The 18,600-nt window shown below is 41.9% G+C and overlaps 1 protein-coding gene across 1 annotated transcript in view; it reads left to right on the plus strand.

The window, feature by feature from the left end:
* The window catches only part of Pla2r1 (phospholipase A2 receptor 1), a 120,332-nt gene that overhangs the window by 39,094 nt on the left and 62,638 nt on the right, over positions 1–18,600 (plus strand). The window contains exons 7-10 of the mRNA XM_028769271.1: positions 8,378–8,572; positions 11,249–11,406; positions 15,703–15,801; positions 18,091–18,203. Of these exons, the coding sequence (XP_028625104.1) occupies positions 8,378–8,572; positions 11,249–11,406; positions 15,703–15,801; positions 18,091–18,203 (565 nt within the window). The remainder of the gene's footprint in view (positions 1–8,377; positions 8,573–11,248; positions 11,407–15,702; positions 15,802–18,090; positions 18,204–18,600) is intronic.

Genomic DNA, 18,600 nt, shown 5'->3' on the forward strand with positions numbered 1-18,600 from the left:
CAACAGTGTTACAATGGACATAGAAATACAGCTGTTTTTGTGAAGTACTAATTTCACGTGTAGAAGCTTTTTAGTTTGACAATACTCATTTGTCTGATATTACTTTTAATTGCTGTGCTTCAGAATCTTCTTTTTCAAATGATCCTCACCTATATCAATATCCTGAAGTACTTGCCCTCTTTTCTTCAAACAGTTCCATAATTTAAGGTCTTTATATAAGTTATGAATTCATTTTTATTTGATCTTTTTTTGCAAATGCTGAACTTGGCCTATTTTTACTTTTCCATATATGGACACCCTATTTCTTCACCACTGATTGTTGAAAAGGCTCCTCTTTCTCCAGTCTGTGGTCTTGTAACTTTCCTTGAAGATCCTCTGCTGCAATGTATGGGCTCACTTCTCAGATTTTTTCCTGTTCCACTGGTTAATGAGTCTGTCTTCATCCCAATCCAATACTCTTTTGAATACTAGAGTTGGGGTTTCATTGCTGTGAAGGGACAACATGACCAAGGCAACTCTTATAAAGGACAACATTTAATTGGGGCTGGCTTACAGTTTTAGAGGTTCAGTACATTACCATAATGGTGGGAAGCATGGCAGCATCCAGGCAGACATGGTGCTGGAGGAGCAGAGTTCTACATCTTCATCTGAAGGCTGCCAGGAGACTGTCTTCTGAAGGCAGCCAGAAGGGTCTCTCTTCCCTGCTAGGTGGGGCTTGAGCACTAGGAGACCTCAAAGCCTGCCTACACGGTAACACACTTCCCCTAACAAGGCCACACCTCCTAATAGTGCCATTTCTCATGGGCCAAGGATATTCAAACACCACATTATACTTCCTGGCCCCCATAGTCGTGTCCAAACACATTTAGTTCAACTTCAAAAGTCCCCATAGTCTATCACAGTCTCAACAACGTTTAAAAAGTCCAAAGTTCAAAGTCCCTTCCAAGATTCAAGTACTCTCTTAACTCTAATCCCCTATAAAATCAAAATCAAAAACCAATTCACATACTTCCAACATCACAGGATACACATTACCATTCTAAATGTCAAAATGAGAAAATACTGGACCAAAGCAAGACAGGCAGCTGGGCAAACTTGAAACTGCATCTCCATGTTGATGTCAATGTGCTCTCCAAAACGCCAACTCTTTTTATGTTTGTTGATGGCAACAAACTTCTTCATCTTAGGCTGGTTTCACTTCCTGTTATCAGATTTCATTGGTAGTCATCCCACAGATCAGAATTTACTTCTTCAGTTCTGTCCTCTGTAGCACTCTAAGCTCTGATTAACTCTGCTCCACTGCTGTTGCTATTCTTGGTTGGTTATCCCATGGTACTGGCGTCTCCAATACACTGGACTTTTCTGCTGCAACTAGGCTTTATCCAACAGCCACTTATAGGCTCTCTTCATAGCGCCAAGCCACAATTTCTTTGGATTGACCCCTTGAGTGCTGGGCTGTCAGCTACAACTGAGGCTGCACCTTCACCAATAGCTTTCTTGGTCTCTCACAATGCCAAGCCTCAGTTACTCTCCATGACCCCATCATGCCTTCAAAACCAGTACCATCTGGGTGATTCTTACACATTGTTAAGTCCAGATGCAAGCACAGTGTCTATATCTGGAACACAGTTTCTTTGTGCTCTCAGAAAATACCAGAAGATTTCATTGCAGTGATGCTTGAAACTTCATCTCCATGTCTGATGTCAAAGTGCTTTTCGGACCTCCAACTCTTTTCATTTTTGATGACAGCAACAAACTTCTTCCTCTTGGGCTGGTTCCACTCAGTTAGCAGCTTTTCTTGGCAGGTATCCCACAGCTGGTCTTTTCTTAACCACCACTAATTTCCTAGCTCCAGCTAATCAGAGTCAATTGTGGCAGTAACCCCTTCTTCTCTTGACTCTAAAGCAAGTGCCACATGGCCGAAGTTTGAATTCTGCTGCTCACCGGGGGCAGAAACGTGGCTCCCTTGTTCTGTTACATCTTTACCAACATTTTGCTTTCAGTGTTTTTCTTCACTGCCTAAGCTTGGCTGTCCTGGAACTTTCTTAGTAGACTGACTTTGAACTCAATGATCTTCATGTCTCTGTCTCCTGAATGCTGGGATTAAAGGCATGTACCACCATTCCTGGACCTAAGCTTTTCTTTACCTCTCACAAGATCTTTACAAGTTCTGTATTATAGTTCATTCCAGATATAGTCAAGTTGACAACTGAGAATTTCCATCACAATCCATCCCTTGTCAATTTGACACATAATCATATCTCCTTATGTCCAAATGAAAACAAAATAACCAGGTAATAATAACACCTAGCATGATGTAAATATTCCTTGTTCAACTGCAAACAATAAGTTTAACTGGGTAGAATCTTGTGCTGAGGTCACCACTCTCTTAATTCCATTCAATATCCTTGAATACAGAATTTAGCTCCATTCCACTTCCTGGTGCTCCTTTACTCTTGAACCATACATTTTGTGTTTTTCCTAAGATTGTTATGCTTGATCAGCTTTTTACACTTAAACACACAAAACAACAACAACAACAACAACGAAGACCACTCTTCACAAGAGTGAACCACAGTACAGACTCTATGCTAGGCTTTTTTTGAGATTTCCTTTGTCAATGAAATTAATCTAAATCTCTTCATTTTAGCTTCAACAGGCTTATTCTTCACTCATGTCACAAAAATGATTTCTAGGCAACATACCAAAATTCTTCTCCTCTGAAATCTCTTGAGCCAAGCCCCCAAAATTCAAATCACTCTCAGGACCACTGTCTTCCATTTTCCTATTAGGGTGGCCCATTAAGCCCTGCTTAAAGCATTCTACTGCTTTCCAAAGTCCCCAAATCCAAATTCCTCCAAACAAAACCATGGTCAGGCCTATCACATCAGTAACAGTCCTTGGTATCAGCTTCTGTCTTAGTTAGGGTTTCATTGCTGTAAAAGGACAACACGACCAATGTAACTCTTATAAGGAAAAACATTTAATTGGGGCAGGCTTACAGTTTCAGAGGTTCAGTATATTACCATCATGGTGGGAAGCATGGCAGCATTTAAGCAGACATGGTGCTGGAGGAGCAAAGAGTTCTACATCTTCATCGGGAGGTAGCCAGGAGACTCTTCTGAAGGCAGCCAGCAGGAGGGTCTCTCTTCTCTAGTGGGCAGAGCTTGAGCACCAGGAGACCCCAAAGCCTGCATACACAGTGACACACTTCCTCCAACAAGGCCACATCTATTCCAACAAGACCACACCTCCCAATAGTGCCACTTCCCATGGGCCAAGCTTATTCCTATGGGCCACCACAGCAGTTTTTACTGCTTAAGCGATTTACCATTCCAGACAAAATTAAGGCTTGCCTTCTTTAGTTCTGTAAAAAACATCATTAGTATTTTGTTAGGAATTGAACTGATATTGCAAATCACTTTGGGTACTGTGAACACTTTGACAATAATGATTCTTTCAATCCATGCACAATGGATAGCCTTTCAATTTTTATAATCTCTTGACTTTTTTCACTGTTTTATAAACTTCATTACAGAGATTTTTCAACTCATTGGACACATTTATTTTTAGGAATTTTTTCTTATTCTACTTTTCAGTTATTTTAAACAGGTTTTACTTCTATATCAGACAATTCGCCGTCAGCATATAGCAACAGTCCTGACTGCTGCTGCTGTTGTTGTTTTGTTCTGTTTTTCATGACACAGTTTGTCTGTGTAACATCCCTGGCTGTCCTGGACCTCACTTGTCTTCTCCTCACTTTGTAGACCAGTCTGGTCTTGAACTCACAGAGACCCTCCTACCTCTGCCTCTTGAGTGCTGGGATTAAAGGTGTGAGCCACTACACCAGACCAAACAGTCCTTACTTCTGATGTGTTATATAGAATTCTAATAGTTTTCTGTGGGTTTGGTGGTATCTCTGCATATATGATAAGATGATGGCCTCTACATACAATGACAATTTTGAACCCTCTTTTCTGATTTGAATGCTTTTCCTTCTTTTGCTTTATTGCTTTAGTGAGTGAGCACTTCAGGAAATACTGGACAAAAGTAGTGAAAGTGGCCCCTTTGTAAAGGAACTCAAGGAGAAAGCTTTCACCTTTTCTCTGCCCAGTTTACACTATGAAGCATTTTTTTAAGCAATACAGGGTTTCTGGGTTCAACCCTAAGCACTATGTACACCAGAAGGTAGAAGCAGGAGGATCAGAGCTTCAGATCATCCTTGGCAGGAACTCCAGGCCAGCCTAGACTACATGAGACCCTATATTTAACACCACCACCAATAATAACACTTCATAATACCCCTGAATGTAGGCTGGAGGGAAGAAACTGAGAGTGGGTATAAAAAAATATTGCCCCAAAATAGAAAAACTTTCAAGAACAAGATTTGATGAATATATGAAGGGAAATAAAAAGTAAAAGCATAAAGGTACAGGGGAAGCTTGGAAGAGACAATACCGAAATCACCAAGGGAAAAAGAGGAGCATCAGAACCATTTCTTTTTGGTGCCTCAGAAATTGGCCACTGCCAGTTACAAGCATGGAGGGGTTGAATGGATGAACCTGAGGACTTTTGTTGTCCTTGGTTTTGTTGTTGCTGAAACTGGATTGGATAAGTATTAATGTCTCCCCAGTTGTCTTTATAATGGGGGGGGGGGTTCCCTTCTCTGCAATACCAGTGGCCTCTGCTGACCAGGCTTACCTTTGTATTCTATGACTTAGATGAATCTGTTCACCCTCCTCAGACTCCTGGTGATATCCCCTATCGGGGTGTGTGTGTGTGTGTGTGTGTTAATGTTTTACCTGATGGTTGTCCCACAAATGCAATGGAGTCTATGGGAAGATACCATAGCATTAGGAAGAGTACAGGCAGAAAACCCATCCTCACACATTACTTTTTGAGTAATGTCTTAGATATTTTTCTACCCTGTGGCAAAATACCATGACCAAGGCAACTTATAAAATAAAGCAATTAATTAGGCTTGCAGTCAATGGGTTAGAGCCTTTGGTGTCACGAACAGCTGAGAGTTCTTGATCCACAAATAGGAAACAGAGAGGGCACACTGAAAATAATAAGAGGCGTTTGAAACTTCAAAGTTCAACCCCAATGACACACCTCCTCCAACAAAGCCACACCTCCTAATCCTTCCCAAACAGTTCCACCAACTGGGGACCAAGCACAAATTCTATGGGGGCCATTCTTATTCAGACCACCATAGTGTTAGTGAGCCTGCTGGAGGGATGGTGTGGTGGGTATCACACACACCTTCTGGACTTCAGAATTCTATGTCTCTGCCCCAGTGACTCACAGATGGTGGCTTCAGAGTTCAGAGCTGTCAAGCTGCAGCTTTCACAGAGGTAGCCTTTAGTCCACCATGTTACCCAAAAGTGCCAATGTCTTCCTTTCCATCTCCAGTTTGACCTGAACTTTTTTTCCTTAGTCTGGCTAAGGGCTTATCTATTGTATTTGGAGAATTCTAGTAGCATATTTCAGTGACCTTTTATAATTTTTAATATCCATGTCACTCATTCCTTCTCTGGTCTTTATTATTCTTTCCCTCTGCTAATTTGGAGTTTGGTTTGTTCTTGTTTTACTGACCAACCCCTTGAGGTGCAGCAAGGGAACGGGTGTGGCTCTGGGTTGCTCGAGCTGTGTCTACCTCTCACAGATAAGCAGAGGGTTGATATACACTCCCCCATTAATGCCAGGTTTGCTTGAGTCCATACATTTTGGCATGTTGTATCTCTACATGCACCTGTTTCAAAAGAATTTTTTTTTTAATTTCTTCTTAACTTATTCGTTGATTTATTGCCTGTTCAAAAGCAAGTCGTTTAATTTCCATGAGTAAGTATAGCTTCCTCTTTCTCATTTTTGAATTCTAGTTTTATTGCATTGTGTTGAAAAAAAATAGTTGATGTGATTTCAGTTTTTGTCAATTTGTTAAGGCTTGTCTTATGGCCAGCGACATTATCTGTCATGGAGAATAATTTATGCTGATGAGGAAAATTGTGAACTAGGCAGCTGTTGGAATGTAGATGTCTGTAGGGGCCATTTGGCCAGGGGTGCAATTTGACTTTGCAGTTGTGTCTCTGGCTTACAGTGTGGACAGTCTGTATATCACTAAATATGAGGTACAAATTCCCAACTACTGCTGTTTTAGAATCTCTCTCTTCCCTTAAGTCTGTTAATATTTGCTTTGTGTGTGTGTGTGTGTGTGTGTGTGTGTGTGTGTTTAAGCCTAATGAGCTTCTATTAGCAGCTGTTTTAATTTCCATGGAAGCTCTCCCAGACTGATGATTAGCTAGTCCACTTCTAGAACTTTCTTTTGACTACCAGATGCAGGCATGGTTTCTTGAAAACTTCCAATACTTATTGTCATTCAGCAGTGTCTAGCCACTTATCTTGCGTTTCCTCATCTAATTTCGTTTGTGCCAATCTTTCTAGAAATGCTAATCTGGATGCTTGTTTTCTCTAAGCCATTAGTCACCAGATAATGCCAAGTCCGGTTTGCTAAGAGCTTGGTATTGGTACACTGTCGCTCTACTTAGGCAGCAGTCCAAGTCAGCTTTTACCCAATGTAGTTAGTATGTTGTTCACAAGGAACTAAGAGAGTTTCTAAAGAGAGAAGTCTGCCCCCACGAGCCTTTCCCTGGAGCCAGGTACATCCAGATACATCACTCACTGTCAGACACTGAAGAGTTCTGCCCAGTTCTAGACATAGTCATCAAGGATAGACCTAAGTCATAGCTTTGGCCACTAGGCTGTGGTGCAATAGGAAGCTGTGCTAGCTTTCACTCCCTGCTCTCTAGCAGATGGTGTCCTGACCTCTGCCTTGCCTCCTGAAGGCCATTATTACTACAGTCAGCTTTCTGGCCAAATGCAAGACTCAGCCCACAGTTAGTAGCTTTGTGGTAGGAGTTGCAGGGCTCTGCCTAGCACTGGGTTTCACAATGGAAGCCCTGGTGCTGGTTCTCAAATCTAAGACTACACTGAATTCAGTCTTCCTCCCCTAAGTAAGAGGAGTCTGTGCTGTGGGGCTTGGAGGTCAGAAAGGGATCAAAGGCTTGACACAGACCCCTATCCTTCCTGCTGTCTTCACCATCTTCCCATTTGGTTATACTAAAGGGGGCCACTATCACACCCTGTCTGCCATTCTTAGCTCTTCTGAAGAAAGGCTGGTGAAAATCAAGGGAGAAGTTTTGTTTTTTATTGCTGGAGAATGGGAATTGAACCACAGCCTGTATCTTAGATTAGCCCTCGACCAGCCCCCAACAGCACTTCACTGGGCCTCTCAGGATCCCTTGCAGGTCATGACCCTGTTTCCATCTCAGAAAGTCCTCGTTCAACTTCTTTCTTACATTGAGAGAGAAATTTCAAAGAACGCTTTTCTTGCTGTTCATTTGTTTTTTTTAGGTTGGTAACCATTGATAATATCTAAATGTTCTAACATCCTCTGACTATGATTCAATGGATGTCAGTGTCCTAAAGATCATTTTAAAAGAATGAGTTGTGTCTCAAAAAGTAATGCTTACCCAATGAGTTCCTAAGGGAGACACTTGCTATCAATTAATAAAACACCCCCAAATGCAGACACCATCGAGAGACAAGCTCCCCAACAAGATGAGAACTGAAACCTGACCTGCACACCACCACCCTCTCCCCGAGTGTCTAAGGTGTCATGGCAGCTGACCCTGGGAAACCTGATTCAGAGTTCCCATCCATCCAGCATGATGGCACAGATACCACAGTGACCTCAGGAGAATGACAAAATGAAACTTCATCATCTGTGTTCTAAAGAAGTGAACAAAATTTTAGGCTCTTTTAGCTCCAGGATAAGGACACCTACCCTGTATAAAATCCTTGGACTATCATTTAAATTATGTTTCATAACAGCCCTTTTATACTATGAGAACATTCTTAATTAGGCAAACGAGTTACAGTCTCTTTCTCCTCTCTTTCTCTCCCCTCTCTCTCCACTTTTTCTCTCCCTCTGTTTCCCTCCCTCCCCTCTCTCTCTCCCTCCCTCCTCTCTCTCTTCCTCCCTCCTCTCTCTCCTCTCGTTCTCTGCCTCCTCTCTCCCTCCCTTTCTCCTCTCTCTTTCTTTCCTCTCTTTGTATATATGTGTATGTTTGTATGCATGCATTTATGTATGTGTGCTGTGTGTGCCCAGTGCTTATGTAACCAAAAAAAAAAAAAAAAAAAGGGCTCCAGATCCCCAGAACTGGAGTTACAGGTGGCTGTAAGCCACTATGTGGGTGCTGGGAATCAATTTTGTGTTTTACTTACTAAAAGTAATCATACTGTCGACTATATAAAGGACATTGAGTAACACTGGAAGTGATTGTGCAAATGTTGTTCTTTCTGTTGATTTGTAAAGAAAAGGACTCCTGGAAATACCATGCCACTCACTGTGATCCTGACTGGACTCCCTTCAATCGTAAATGCTACAGACTTAAGAAAGAAAGAAAGAGCTGGCTCGGGGCTCTGCACTCTTGCCAGTCTAACGACAGTGTGTTGATGGATGTAGCTTCATTAGCGGAGGTGGAATTTCTTGTAAACTTCCTTAGGGATGGTGAGTACCAAAGACCTTTGCCTCAAGACCTATGAAATAGTATAAGTAACTACTTTTTAATCAGTTAGAAGTTAAACTATTTTAAACTGATAATTTATGGTTATATACATACATATATACATATACTAATATATATGGAATATATATCCACATGTATAGTCAAAGGTTCTAAAAAATCTACAGAAATGCAATTCACTGGATTTTTGTAAGTATTCTGTCTAAACTCCACCTTCACAGTTACCTGGCAACAGCCAGGTAGGCCTGGCCCACTATAAAAGGGGCTGCTTGCCCCCTCCTCTCTCTCTTGATCTCTTGACTCTAGCTTCTCTCTGTCCCCTTGCCCCTCCCCCTTCCCTTCCCCCTCTTTCCACGTGGTCATGGCCAGCCTCTACTTCTCTTCTCTCCTCTCTCTCTCTCTCTCTCTCTCTCTCTCTCTCTCTCTCTCTCTCTCCCACCTCCTGGCCCCTCCTCATGCCCTGAATAAACTCTATTCTATGCTATACCAGTGTGTGACTGGTCCCTCAGGGGGAAGAGATACCTCTGCATGGGTCCGGCGAGACATCCCCTTCCCCCATACCTCTCTACACACCCACAGAACATACTCTCTTTATCTCTTTATCTTTTTATAAACACATCAATATATTCAAAAGCTATGTAACATATTTACATTTGCCAAATAGATTTTTTTTGGCCCAACTTATACAACCCAACCCATACACCTAAGGCTCAGGGAAACTTGTGGAAGAAGGAACAGACAGATTCTGAGAGCCAGAGAGCCAGAATGTGTGCTGTGAGATGCTGCTTCTAGATATGACAGGGAAGTGGCACGCACAGAATCTTAACAATATAGCTGGCTAAACAAGATCTGTGTAATGGCAACACCAGTTGACATGCCAACGAAGATACGGGAAATCTCACAGGGCCCTAGATGAAGAGCTATAGCCAATTGATGGCTGCAGAGAGAGGAAGGATAAGTTTTCTTCAGGGATGAGAGGTTATTCAATCTCAAATGGTCAGCCCTAAACAGAAGCACCTACAAGAAACACTAAATGGACTCAGTAGATGATAGATAGATACATAGATAGATAGATAGATAGATAGATAGATAGATAGATAGATAGATGATAGATAGATAGATAGATGATAGATAGATAGATAGATAGATGATAGATAGATAGATAGATAGATAGATGATAGATAGGTAGATAGATAGATGGATAGATACATAGATAGATAGATGATAGATAGATGATAGATAGATAGATAGATAGATAGATAGATAGATGATAGATAGATGATAGATAGATAGATAGATAGATGATAGATAGATAGATAGAGAGATAGATAGATAGATAGAGATATATGTATATAGATAGACATAGATATATAGATGATTAGGTAGATATAGAGATAGATAGATGATAGATAGATAGATAGATAGATAGATAGATAGATAGATATATTGAATTTGAGAGGGAGTACAATGGAACACAGACTGGCCAGAGAGGAGGGTAGAAAGGGTATAACATAATACATTAAATTCTCAAAATAAAAAAAAATGAAAAAGAATCTCAAGGTGTGGAAGTCATAAAGTCATTCCTTAGAACTTCAATCCGAATCCTAAACCCATAAATCAGCATATGGCTGCTGGACAGCCAGTGTGCTGTGCTCTCCTGAAGGTAATTTCTTAGGTAAGTAATTTGACTCCATTTGGCTTGGTGGTTTTTCAGGTTGTGTGTCATACTCAAAGTTCCAGGCTCCTGAGCCTTCCCTCTTCGGTTCCTCAGAGCAAGCTGCCTTGCCCACCCCCCATCCCAGGCCCCATGTCATACATTAAACATGGAGTCTTCCAAAAAAAAAATCCTTGAAATGATAGCTTCATTTTCCAGTGTTTTAAAAATCATATACATACATACATACATACATACATACATACATACATACATACATACCAAAACCAAAAATATCCCTAGGCTCTAGTTGGCGACCTTTGCAGTGTTAGGTTTTAGTTTGCAAACACAAATACTTCTAGGTCATTTTCCCTAATCCTTTGCATTTAGGATTAAAAGAATCCTGCAGTGTCCCCTGTATCAACAAGGACACTTGAAGCTTCTCTGCCTACCTAGTGCTTCTCATTGCATCCACGAGGCTGTGATGCTTTGCTTGTATTTCTGGCAACTCCACTGTTCTGTGTAAGCCTGGGGGAGCTTCTGCTTGTTTTATTGAGGGGGGCTGAGGGGGAGGGAGAGAAGAAAAACACACATGTTACACCATGTTAAAAGAGTTTTGATGGTGGTGGTTTTAATGTTCCCCTTCCAAAATCCAATGAATCTCTTAACTTTCCTTTTCTCTGGGCAAAAGGAAAACTAGATATTTCAGGTCACTTTGCACACAGTGGAGGAGCCCACATTCTGGACTCCCAGAACTCTGACTCGCTCCAGCCAGTGCTTGCTTTTAGTTTAGCTGATATTCTGCCTCCCTTAGGAGACCTATATTGAGCAAACCTGGATATTAGAGGAGGAGAGAGGTCTGACAGGTATTTCATAGTGAGTTTCAAACAAGATATATCATGTAAATAAATAAAAAGGATCACATATGAAAGGGTATAGCTTACTAATAACCTGTATGTGGCACAAAAATATACAAATAATATCTTATAACCTCTATTTCTTACAGAAAATGCATCAGAAACATGGATTGGTTTGAGTAGCAATAAAATCCCAGTTTCCTTTGCGTGGTCCAGTGGCTCCTCTGTCACCTTCACTAACTGGTACCCTCTTGAGCCTCGGATTCTTCCAAACAGAAGAGAACTGTGTGTCTCAGCAGAGCATTCTGTAAGTCGATTCATTTGATCAGTGGTCAGTTTTGTGACCCACCTATACTAGGGACTTGTGTCATGGTTGAGACCAAGAGAGGCAGTTCGTGCTCTTCCTGGGGCTTCCATGCCTGTTACAGTGCACATGCTAACAGATATGCATAAGATAACAGATATGATCATTACTCTGAGGAAAGAAGGGCGAAGCCGGCATTAGAGTGGAAGCTTCAAACAGGAAAGGGATGGGAAACCTCTCTGAACAGATGGTGTTTAAGCTAGGACTTCAAAGAAGCAAAAACCATTACACAACAGAGGAAAATCATTTCTAGAAAAACCCAAAGGTAGGCAAAGCCCTAAAGAGATCGCTACTGCTTCCTCCCCTAACACCACACGGGCACACATTGGTCTGAAGGTTGGTGAAGATCTGACATCTTCAATAGCCAAACACATGACCATGCTAGAACATGAGACAAGGGGAGTACAAAAATACTGGCTTATATAGCAAGGTATATGAGCCATCACAAGGACACAGTGGGAAAACCTGACTTGAAAATAACTTTGGTTGTAATGTACAGGATGTATTGGAGAGGACAGAACAGAAGCAGAGGAATCATTTGGTGGCTATTTCATGGCTGACTTAGATAGTGACTATGCCGAGAAAAGAACAGATTCAAAGTGTCCCAAATAACAAGTTTCATTGCTAACTAAATTGGATGTGGAAGGATTTGTTTGTTTGTTTTTTACTTGAAGGAACACGTAACCGGAGGGGGGCTAGCGACCTTAAGCATTATGCACTCTCTTCTGTTCCCACTTTCCCTTTATCCGAAGACATCAGCTTTTGCAGAAGTAACTTTAGTCCAAGCCATCTGAATAGTTTATTAAACATTTTAAACAAATAGCCTCTCTTTGCTCAAACAGCTGTTGAGAGCCCTGGCTGAGTTTAAGGAGGCTCCAGGACTTGATGTGTGTCCTCATTCTTTCTAGCCACAGGATGTGGTGTCAAGTTCCCCGCCCCCCCCCAACCTCCCCCAGGAAACAGCTCATTAAATGCTACTTAGGTAGCTTGACAAAATAATTGTAGCAACCAGAAAAATTCAAAGCGCTTACTTCTGTGACACTTTTCACTTTTGTATCTTTTGAGACGTGCAGAAACATATGCAGTCATAATTATACATGCTACCAGTGTGTGTCTGAGTGGCATTTGGGGAGGAAGCAGCAGCAGCCTCTTTAGATGTCTGTCATGGATGCAGCTCTGCTAAAACCTAGCACAGTTTCAGGAGTTGATGGTGTTTGAGTCAGGGGTTCTGAGATAATTAAGATGGCCTCATTTCCTATTGTCTGGTGTGACTATTTCACTTACCATATTTATAGAAGGACAGCTAACATTTGGATAGGGGTTGTTTTCATTAGTGTATATATTCACTGTACACTTTAATGGGTTTGTTCAAGCGTATCATGTGCTTTGACCATGTCAGATCTCATTACCCTGTCATCTCCTTCCTCCTGACACTATTCCTCTCTCTTTCCCCCCAACAGTCTCCATCTTGTGAGTGTGTGTGAGTGTGTGTGAATGGATGTGTATGAGTGTGTAAGTGCATGTGAACATGTGTGAGTGTGAATACATGTGAGTGTGTGTGAATGTCTGTGAAAGTGAGTGTTTGTGAGTGTGTATACGATGTATGGTTGAGTGTGTGTGTGAGTGCACATGAATGTGTGTGTGAAGATGTACAAGAGTGTGAGTGTGTATGAGTGTGTGTGAATGTGTATGAGAGTGTGAGTATGAGTACATGTGAGTGTGTGTGTGAGTGTATGGTTGAGTGTGTATGTGAGTGTATGGGAGAGTATGTGTGAATGCATGAGAGTGTGAGTGTATGAGTGTGTGTGTGAATGTATGAGAGTGTGAGTATATGTGAGTGTGTATGGATGTGTATGAGAATGTGTGTGTGAGTGTGAGTATGTATGTGTTTGTGTGTGAATGTGTGCGTGAGTGTATGTGAGTGTGTGTGTGAATGAGAATTGAGTGTGTGCATGAGTGAGTGTGTGTGTGTGTGTGTGTGTAAAACCTAAGTTCCACATAAGAGAGAAACATGGGATAGTTGTCTCTATGTCTGGGTTATTTTAATTGTGTTCTCTACTTCCAGAATAGGGGTCAATTTTAAGAAAACAAGGACAGATACCGATATTCGTGCTGCCTGTGTTTGTTTCGTTTTGTTTGTCAACTTGACAAAAGCTGGAGTCATCTGAGATGAGGGAACTTCAATTGAGAAAATGCCTCTGTAAGATCAGGTTGTAGGGCATTTTCTTAATTAGTGGTTGATGGAGAAGGACCCATTCCACTGTGGGTGGTGCCATCCCTGGGCAGGTGATCCTGGGTTCTATAAGAAAGCAGGCTGTGCAAGCCATGAGGAGCAAGCCAGGAGCAGCAACCCCATGGCCTTTGCAACAGTTCTTGCCTCCGGGCACCTGCCCTGTTGAGTTCTTGTCCTGACGTCCTTTGATGATGACATGGATGTGTAAGGCAAATAAACCCTTTCCTCCTCAAACTGCTTTTGGTCACGGTGTTTCATCACTAAGGCGATACCGTAGCACGGGTCAGAACAAGCATGCTCTGAGAGATTCTGCAGCCCCTCCTCTCTTTTGCAGCTTTCAAACTCCTTAACCAGCAAGCAGATGGAACATAGAAATTAACATTTACTTCCATCAAGTAGATCTCAGTATGAATATTATTATTATTACTATTATTATTATATGAATAAGTAATGACTATCCCAAACTTCACATAAATCTAACACCTAAATTTAAAGGTGAGAACTATTCATTCCCACATCCTCCCAGCAGATATAAAGCACCTGTGGTATGCCTGACACTGTCCTAGAGGAGGCAATGATTTTCTGGCAGGTTCCATGGAGAGGCCCAACACTTCTCTTACTGGTGAAGATGTCAGCCCTGATGTAGTATTTCCCTAAAGGCAATCAAAGGACTCCATATTCCCCTAAAATCCTGAACACCAAAGCACAACCTGAAATTTGAACTGCATAGTTTTCACCTACTGATCTGTTTTGTGTTAGGATTTCAAGGTCATCTGGGAAAACAGTGTTTTGGTCTGTTCACTATTTTATTGTTATCAGTAAGGGATCTGAGAAAATCGTTAGACTAGTGGTTCTCAACCTTCCTAACACTGTGCCTCTTTAGTACAGTTCTTCATGTTGAGGTGACTCCCAACCATAACATTATTTTTGCTGCTGCTTCTTCATAACTGTCATTTGGCTACTAATATAAAACATAATGTAGATATCTGATATGCAGGATATTTGATATGTGACCCCACAAAGGGGTCATGACTCATAGGTTGAGAACCACTGATTTAGGCAGAAATAAGAGAAGACCTACAGGGGTCTGTATATGAAGAGGAAGCTGGGGCTGGGGAGATGCCTCCATGAGTATAAAGCACTTTCTCAGCAAGCATGAGCACCTGAGCTCAGATCTCTAGCATAGGCATGGTGCCGTGTCTGTAACCCCAGCAGTGGAGAGGAAGGAGACTGGCAGTTCCCAAGAGCTCACTGGCAAACCAGCCTAGCCAAATGGTCAACTCAGGTTCAAAGAGAGACCATGTCTCAAAAAATAAGAAAAGCGAGTAAGAATACCATGCAGTGTCAACTTCTGACTTACACAAATGCATGCACACTCCCAAACATATACATATCTGCATACACATGAACATGTGTATTCACCATATATACACCAAAACAAGCAAGCAAGAGGAAGGAAGGAAGGAAGGAAGGAAGGAAGGAAGGAAGGAAGGAAGAGGGAGGGAAGGAAGGAGGGAGGGAGGGAGAGAGGCGAGGGAGGGAAGAAGAGAAGGATGCCCTAGGCATGTCTGTCTGTAATCTTAGGAAGCCAAGGCAGGAAGATTACTAGGCTGAAGCAAATTTAGGCTGTGTAGTGAGTTCTAGGCTAGCCTGGAACTGCATAGTTAGACCTGTTCTCAAAAAAATAAAAATATTTGATTAATTAAAGAGGAAGCTTAATGAGGAAGGACATTGGAATTGAACATGAATTTTGACCCTGAGGACAAGTCATGGTAGTTTCTGGGTACTCTCAGCACCAACTAAATTCCTTCCAAACTCGGGTCTACCCAGCTTTGGAATACACTCAAGCTGCCGCAGGCAGGAGGCAGCTACCAGGCCTTTGTGTGACCACAAAGGGTTCTGTAACACCACCCCACTGGGGACACTGCTATTCACAGCTCTGCTCGTGTCTAAGCAACATCCTGTCCAGAGTCTACTCATTCATCCTGTGACACTTTTCCCTTTAGGACGGACGCTGGAAAGTGAAAGGTTGTAAAGAAAGACTCTCTTACATTTGCAAGAAAGAAGGGCAAGTCTTTGCTGATGAGGATTCTGAGTGTCCTGTGGTGAGTATGGCGATCACTGCCGTGGGGCGCCGAGGCTGCAGAAATGTGCCCACCATGGAGTAAAAGCAGCCCGGCTTCTGAGTGAAAATGTTCCTCTTACAAGTCAGATCTCCTCTGGAGGCATCCGAATGCTTTTCAGCCCTCAGAAGGACATGTCTTACTATGCTCTTTGACCCAAAACTTTTTTTTTTTTTTTTTTTTTACAAAAGTAAAGCTGTAAACGAACCCATCATTCCCTCTATAAACACAACGGTGATCACGTGATGCCCCATCGCACACATCACGTGATGCTCCACCTCACACATCACGTGATGCCCCATCTTGCATGCAGTTCTCACAGTTCTCAGGTGGGGCGCCTGGGAGTGTGGACGCATTCTTCAGAGGCAGAGTTTGAGATTCTGCTGCCAGAATCCTCCCTCCCCATTACCCTTCTGAGTCTTAAACGTCGGCAATGAGTAGAGCAATGTGCTCACAAAGTGTATGTTACTCAGGAAACGGATGGTTAAGGCTGTTTGGTGTAACTGGCAAGGGCTTTTCACATACTTTCGATTAAAACCATCACTTTAGCTTTAAATCTAAAAGCCAGAATGTTTCAAGTTTCTTTAATGCATTTAATATTTTGCAGGAATGGTTTATAATTCTGTCAGTTATAGTCTCTTAGATCTCCCTCCCCCCCCCTCTTGTTTCCTAGTCCACTTATTTGTAGTCCAACTAAAGGAGCGATCCATTTCAGCAGAAGCTACACTTTTCTCATTACTCAATGTGTATACACATGAGTGACCCGGCACACTCCAGCTCGACAATACTCATGCCATAGCCGACAGGCCACCAGACAATCCATCTAAGAACTGCAATTCCTGAATTAGTTCCAGCTGAACACAGACCTAAAGTCTACCTTTCTGTGCCTTCCATGACAAGCCAGCTGGTTTGTGGGAGCACAGTCCAAACAACTGCTGTGCCCTTTGAACTCTTTTCTGCTTCCTTACCCAGCAAGCACCACTAGTGTTTATAGATTCCACATCTAGAGATAATTCTTGAGTTTTCTGGGAAATTTCCCATGCTTGTTTTGTTTTTTCCTCATTGTTTCAGTAAAACTTGCTAAGAGATTGGTACACGTATAATTAATTACGAGTCCAGAAGCCAGGCATGTACTATAAGCCTAATACTCAAGACGCTGGGGAGGATGATGAATTTGAGACCAGCCTGAACGCTATAGCATGTTACAGGCCAGCCTAGCTACATAATAAGATCCTGTCTAAAAGACAAAACAACAATAAAAACAAAACATTGATTATCTCAAAGGCAAAACAGTGATTTTTCTTTCCCACTGAGTCATTTTAGGGTGTTGGGTGGTGTGAGCAATGTTTCTATCTTATTAGTCAAAAACTACTATTAAATAAGAAATACTTTGTCAGGAAGGTTAAATATCTGTCACTCTTCCTCCCGTCCTTCCAAGGATAGCCCAGTGGTACCTGAGGGGCTCAGCCTGGAGCATTTACATTGAGGCCTCAGAACAGAACGACAGGAGGAAAGCAGGGCAGACCAGACCTCTGATTACAAAAGAACTAGGTAGAACTTCAGTATAGGCTCAGCTGGTCAACCAGTTAGTAACTCTACTTAAGTCCCTAGGAAGCCAAATCAGCTGTTGTGAAATGAAACTGAAAACTCCATCCATCACACCCCGCACTACCTGAGGCCCGGCTTCACTGCTCCTCCAAGATTTCTTCTTCTACTCAAGGTCTCTCCTGCATTTTCTCCTTCGCTCCTTGGGACAGCCATGAACATTTTTCTTACCATCAGTCCACAGATGAGAAAACTAGATGTGGAGAGATTATGTCTCTTAAAGTGCGTCCATTATTTATAAATAAAGTGGCTGAATGGGGAACCCAGAATCCAAACCAGTGAGCATCCTCCCTCCATGGTCAATACCATAGTTTAACCCACACATCATAGCCGTTTGAAAGAAATTCTGTGAGCCTAAGAAAGAATGGTGGCTCTTGCCTGAGTATCCCTTTATTGATTTGTTTGTTTTTGCAGTATTTCCCCTTTATTTTCAGTTGTGTTTGTTTTTAAGGTGGTTATATTTTTTTGAATTATAAACTGAGTAATTAATTAAATGTAGACGGGGCTGTGACCGGTGGCAATTCTAAACGGAACAAACAGAGCTCTGTGAAAACAAAAATCCATGTCAGAAAAGAAAGCCAAGCAAGTGGGAAGGAGGGGATCTCTGGCCATTTATCTAAGTCACATTGTGTCCTTAGTTTTCCTGGTTTGTTTTTTCCCACTAAGGGCTGGGAGAGACATGGCAGATTTTGTTATAAAATCGACACAGTCCTGAGAAGCTTTGAGCAGGCTTCGAATGGTTATTACTGCTCTCCTGCCCTTCTAACCATCACTAACCGGTAAGTGCCAACTCTCTAAGCTGCCTCTGCTTTGGCAGGAAATGTGCAATGGTGAACATCTGTCTGCCAGGGCTCACCCACATCTAGAGCATGTGTGCAGTAGAATATTAACTGAATTTGAATATTTATTGAGAAGAGTTGAAATCTGGTGTTATTTCTAACTTGATTTTTTTTAAAAAAAAAATGGCAAATACTAGAGTTTAAGGTAGCTTTTACTTTCTAAGAACATTCATTCATTGGTTATCTAGCTTGGTTAATACAAACAGGTATATTTGGGTTTGTCTTCTGTTTGTAATGAGAAGAAAATATCATTGAGCAGTACTTTTAAGTGTGATGGTTAGAAGTTGTGGTTTGTTTCACAGAAGAGGAAATAGAAGAAAGCTGAAGGAGTAGGCAC

This window comes from Grammomys surdaster, unplaced genomic scaffold (assembly GCF_004785775.1).
Source record: "Grammomys surdaster isolate TR1022 unplaced genomic scaffold, NIH_TR_1.0 191, whole genome shotgun sequence".
NCBI classification, from domain to species: Eukaryota; Metazoa; Chordata; class Mammalia; order Rodentia; family Muridae; genus Grammomys; species Grammomys surdaster.